The sequence below is a fragment of the Papaver somniferum genome, chromosome 1 (assembly GCF_003573695.1).
Source record: "Papaver somniferum cultivar HN1 chromosome 1, ASM357369v1, whole genome shotgun sequence".
NCBI lineage: Eukaryota > Viridiplantae > Streptophyta > Magnoliopsida > Ranunculales > Papaveraceae > Papaver > Papaver somniferum.
Genome location: NC_039358.1, coordinates 122,877,425 through 122,883,335, shown reverse-complemented (window position 1 = coordinate 122,883,335; position 5,911 = coordinate 122,877,425). Strand labels below are relative to the sequence as shown.

At 43.1% G+C, this 5,911-nt stretch overlaps 1 protein-coding gene across 1 annotated transcript; it reads left to right on the top strand.

Annotated features, from left to right (window-relative positions):
- Nucleotides 1-4,087: 4,087 nt before the first annotated feature.
- On the top strand, nt 4,088-4,540 carry LOC113350160 (uncharacterized mitochondrial protein AtMg00240-like). Its single transcript, XM_026594255.1, has one exon. The coding sequence runs from the start codon at nt 4,088-4,090 to the stop codon at nt 4,538-4,540; it is 453 nt and encodes a 150-aa protein (XP_026450040.1).
- Nucleotides 4,541-5,911: the final 1,371 nt, after the last annotated feature.

Genomic DNA, 5,911 nt, shown 5'->3' with positions numbered 1-5,911 from the left:
GTGTGACCATGTTGGCTTTTGGTTTTTCGTGATTCGAGCAATATTTGAGAAAATATGAAGAAATCATGAATTTTGCTCAAACCCAGGAGTTTCACAAGTTGAGAAAAATGGTAATTATGAAAAATTAGGGATTGCAAGGTATGGGACCGACCACAGCTAGGGCATGGCCGGCCGGCCATGTTACCCGATCCCGCACACCTTTCCCTATTTTATGATATTATTTTTCGTGAATCCTTGAAACTATGGAGAATCCTTGAAGATATGGAGAATCCATGAGTTTTTGTTGAAACAGAGGAGTTTCGTGAGATTAGGAATGCTAATTATAAAAAGCTAAGGATTTGTGAGGTGTGGGACCGACCACGGCTTGGGCATGGCCGGCCGGCTGGGATGCCCGGTCCCATACACCTTTCCTTGTTTTATAATATTATTTGGTGAATCCACGAAGTTGTGTAGAATTCACGAGTTTTGCACAAATAAGGAATTAAGATGGAGAAGTCTTCATGAGTTTATGAAAAAAACAAAAATAAGGGAAAAATAATGGAGGAAGCATGGGACCGGCCACGGCTAGGGCACGGTCGGCCGGTGGCCCCGGCTCATGGGCGCTTCTCCCTTATTTTATTATTTTCTCTCTCCTGTTTTGTGAAGGATTCCTCATTGTTTCATATTTTTGGATGCTCGTTCGTGCATTCGGGTGCTCAGTCGTGCATCATTGTCGAATACACTCGCATCATTTTTGTGGGGCTTACTCAGTGATGGTCCAGGTGCCCAGTTGTTGAGTATTTATTACCAATTTATGAGATTCAGTGGAGAATAATTCATGAAACTGAGTAATAAAAGTGAATAGTTGTTCATTATTAATTCATAGGATCAGCTGTGGATTCGACTACGGATTCAGTATAATAAAACAAGCGTTACCACCCTATGGGATCGTAGATTCGACCATAAAATCGGAGTAATATGATTATCTATTACCATTTCATGAGATTAGTCGTGAACTCGATCATGAAATCGGAGTAATGAGATAGCACCGTTATTTTATTGCCATTCTATGAGATCAAGCCGTGGATTCGGTCATAGAATCGGAGCACGTTGTTATTGCCATTCCATGGGATCAGGTCGTGGATCCGACCATGGAATAAGAGCAATTGTTATTGCCTTTCAATGGGATCACGCCGTGGATTCGACCATGGAATAGGAGCAACTGTTATTGCCATTCCATGGGATCAGGCCGTGGATTCGACCATGGAATAGGAGCAATTGTTATTGCCATTCCATGGGATAAGGCTATGGATTCGATCATGGAATAGGAGCAATAATAGATTATTCTGGGAATTCAGTAGCGAATGTCACGGCAGAAGTAATCTATTTCAGAAAAGATATTAGCCAGTTAAAGCGTCACATCCATTTTGAATGGTGCACAGTCAGGGAGTCACGATGTTGTTTACGACTTGAAGGTGTTAGTGTTCTCAATTTACGGAGAACCGCCTGAATCTATGTACTCTCTCCACATAATCAGGGAACGGTGAGTGTCACCGACGTCCTGAAGGCGGCCGCCACCTAACTATTCTTCTATGTGGAGGGGGGTCTCTCTCCTGCAGTCAGGGAATAGTGAGTATCACCGACATCCTGAAGGCGTTAAGTTCTCAATCTACGGAGAACCGCCCAAATACGTTATTCTACATAAAGGGCACGACGAAATGCCAGGGATCGAACGCTCAGCTTTCGTCATGGATTCGTAAAATATGAATCGTTGCATTTCTGAAAGCCGTGTAAAAACATGCCTCATGATTTTACGGTTTTTCCCTTTGTTGAAAATCCACCATCTACAACCGGGGTACCTTTTTCTACATGGGTCATGTTCCACGGCAAAACCCTTAATATTACCTAACATCATCCATGCCAAACCCTAATTCTCATGATACCGTGCCAAGGCATGCCAACCATGCCAGCCGCACCACTGTGCCAATGGCAAACCATGCCAGCCACATCTCTGCGCCAAGGCATGCCAACCATGCCATCCGCACCACTGTGCCAATGGAAAACCATGCCAGCCACATCTCCGCGCCAAGACATTCCAACCATGCTAGTCGCACCACTGTGCCAATGGCAAACCATGACAGCCACGTCTCCGCGCCAAGGCATGCCAGCCGCACCACTGTGCCAACGGCAAACCATGCCAACCACGTTTACCGTGCCAAGGCATGCCAGCCATGCTGGCCGCACCATGCGCCAATGGCATGCCAAACCCTTGGCCCTAGCCATTCTAGCCGCACCATGCCAATCTATCCAAACCCTTGTCCCCACTATACCAAGCCTTCCGCACCATTCTGCCTTGGACCCACTATGCCAAGCCATCCGCACCATTCTGCCTTGGCACCCACTGTGTGAAACCGTCCGCACCATTCTGTCTTGGCCCCACTATGCCAAGCTGTTCGCACCATTCTGCCTTGGCCCCACCATGCCAAGCCATCCAAACCCTTGGCCCACTATGCCAAGCCGTCCGCGCCATTTTCCTTGGCCCAAAACCCTAGTTTTGGCCACGCCAAACCGCTCCAAGGCATGTCATGACCTATGTGCCAATGGCATGCCAACCACCTTGTCGCGCCATACCATGCCAGCCTTCCCTATGCGGCTACCAAAACGAAGGCGTGCGATGATCAACGACCACCCTTCAATCCTAGATGCAAATCCTAGCCGTCCAAGGTCGCCATACAACGCATGGTAACCTTTGGCCCAAAACCCTAGTTTTGGCCACGCCAAACCGCGCCAAGGCATGCCATGCCACATGTGCCAATGGCATGCCAACCACCTTATTGTGTCATACCATGCCGGCCTTCCCTATGCGGCTACCAAAACGAAGGCGTGCGACGATCAACGACCACCCTTCAATCCTAGATGCAAATCCTAGTCGTCCAAGGTTGCCAAACAACGCACGGTAACCTTTGGCCCCAAACCCTGGTTTTGGCCACGCCAAACCGTGCCAAGGCATGCCATGCCACATGTGCCAATGACATGCCAACCACCTTGCCGCGCCACGCCATACCGGCCTTCCTTATGTGGATGCCAAAACGAAGGCCTGCAACGATCAACGACCACCTTTTCATCTAAGATGCAGATCTTAGCCGTCCAAGGTTACCAGCTAATGCATGGAAACTTTTGGCCCTAGTTTGGTCGCGCCTAAACAAAGCCAAAACCCTAACTCTTGGACGCGTCTAAACCAGGCCGTATTAAAGCCATACCGAGCATGCTTTCATGCCACTGGATACCAAACAAAGCGTTGCGATAATCAACGGCTACCTTTCCTCTTAAGATGTAAAATCTCGACCGTCGAAGGTCACCGAGCCGGCAAGTCTCCCAAGCTCGACTTGCCAGACGACAACAACATGCTGCATGTTTTCCATGAAAACACTCGAGACATCAACGCATGTCACAAACTGGGGGATGCTCATTGGGTATTGGTTTGGCGGTTTACAGCGTGCGGCGTACACTATGCCCTTTATAAGAAAGTATCATAAGGATTAGGAGGTTAGTAAATACAAGGAGTAATGGTGAAACGCTTTCTTTTATGGAACATCAATTCCAGGCGTTACAGGTTACCACCTCCTCCCATTTACTCACCCGTTTTCCATTTCTTAATGAGACCAGAGTACGTTTCACTTCGACTTGTATAAATAGGCATTACCTATTTCCACCGAACAACAAGTTCAGGACAGGAGCATACAACACTCAACATTTGCTAGCTTTCCATCTGTTAGCTTCCCACTTTCTGATACAAGTCATAGAAAACAACTACTCTTCCAGAATCAACTATTCTGGTCTCAACACTTTATTCGCTTCCCTCCCCAAAACCAACCCTTCTCCTTCACTTTGTGACCGAAGCAAGTCTGGAATGGCCATTTCTTGGTTTAGGCCGGATTTGTACAGATTGATCTCTCGAATCTAAAGTACTCCCTTGCAGTACATTGTTTAGGGTTTAAATTCGTTTCTCACCCACACACCCGAAATTACCAAAATCTGCATAAACTGTTTTCACCCTCAAACAACAAGGAATCTTGTTGAGAAATTCGAACTAAACAAGTCAACACCTATGGCAACTCCAATGCCGACTACTGGAAAACTCCAATCCAATCCAGGAGAAAAATCTGTTGATCAAAAACTATATAGATCCATGATTGAAAGCTTGCTGTACTTAACTGCAACAAGGCCAAACATTGCCTTTAGTGTGGTATGTTGTGCCAGATTTCAAGCATATCCTAAAGAATCACACCTTAAAGTTGTAAAACGAATCATAAGATACATTAATGGTACCGTAGATTATGGCCTTTCATACTCTATGGATACAAACAACAATCTAGTTGCATATTCAGATGCTGATTGGGCAGGGTGTGTAGAAGATCGGAAAAACACCTCTGGTGGTTGTTTCTATGTTGGTCAAAATCTTGTTGCTTGGCACAGCAAGAAACAGAATCACAGTCTTTATCAACCTGTGAAGCAGAATATATTGCTGCTGGTACATGCTGTACCCAACTATTCTGGATGAAACAGATGCTCATCGACTATGGAATAAATATTTCAACTATGAACATTCTTTGTGATAACTCAAGTGTTATTCGCTTGACTGAGAATCCAGTTGAACATTCTCGTACTAAACACATAGATATTAGATATCACTTTATTAGAGAATTGTATGAAAATGGTGTTATCAAATTAGAGTATGTTCCATCTGAGCATCAACTAGCTGATATTCTTACTAAACCCTTAGATATAGCAACTTTCAAAAATCTAAGGAAATCCATAGGAATTATCAAGGTACATTAGTACCGTGTGGAACCCTTATGGTTTGGGTGACTTTTTGGTTTAGCAGGATTAAGTTCTAGCCCATGTTGGTAGGCTTTATCAAAGAATCATGAGGGGTTCTGGTAGAAACAATATGTGAAAAAGTCACAATATGTTGAATCGGTTTTGGTTTAGCATAAAAGCATATGTGTTTCGACGGTTATCAACTCTTGCTTGCAATTCTTAAAACCGGTTTTCAACCTTTCTTTGGTAAAGGTTGAGGGTTGTTGTTATTCTCTTGTTTATGCATAAGGATGACAACGTGATGATATATCGATATCAATTCTCCCTGGACGAATATGCAAACATATTGGAGAAGTGGATGCGAAATTTGAGGTAACAATCTTGTTAGTTAATTGTTTTCCTGTTTAAGAAAATCCTGAGTCTATATTATATATATTTGTTGCTTTTGCTTAACAAAATTTCGGTATAATTGATATTTATTCCATGATGTGTGTGTGGATGTGTGATTCAATTGGTTCCGGTTAAGAAAAACTATTGTTATCTTGCTTTATTGTGTGGTATCAATTGTTTAGGCTTACAAAATTTCGGTACAATTGATGTTGTGTGTGATTCAATTGGTTCCGGTTAAGAAAAACTATTGTTATCTTGATTTTGTATGGTATCTATTGTTTAGGCTTACAAAATTTTGCTGCAATTGCGGTACTTTTAATGTCTATGTTGTTTTAATTGCTTCCGGTTGAGGTGAATAATTATGCAAGTTGATTTATTTTGGTTTGTATGAATTATTTATTGGCTTAACGAAATAAAAGTTGTACGGGATGAGTTGTTTAGTCCAATTCGATTCCGGATAAGAGAAACTAAGTTAATTCTGATCTTAGTTAGACTTATCGAAGTGAAGTTTCGGTTATTCAAGTCTAGTCGAATGCCTTAACAAGAAATGCTAGTTAACTAACCTAGTACTTGTCTTGTTTATAATTGAAAGGTCTAAGTTTATGGATAATTAGAACCTGATGAGAAAAATAGAGTTTATCTTTATTTCGGTCTTATCGAATTAAGCAGTTGTTTTTGAACAATCAGTTTAGCAAAGGGACTAAAGTGCGTAGTTGATTTT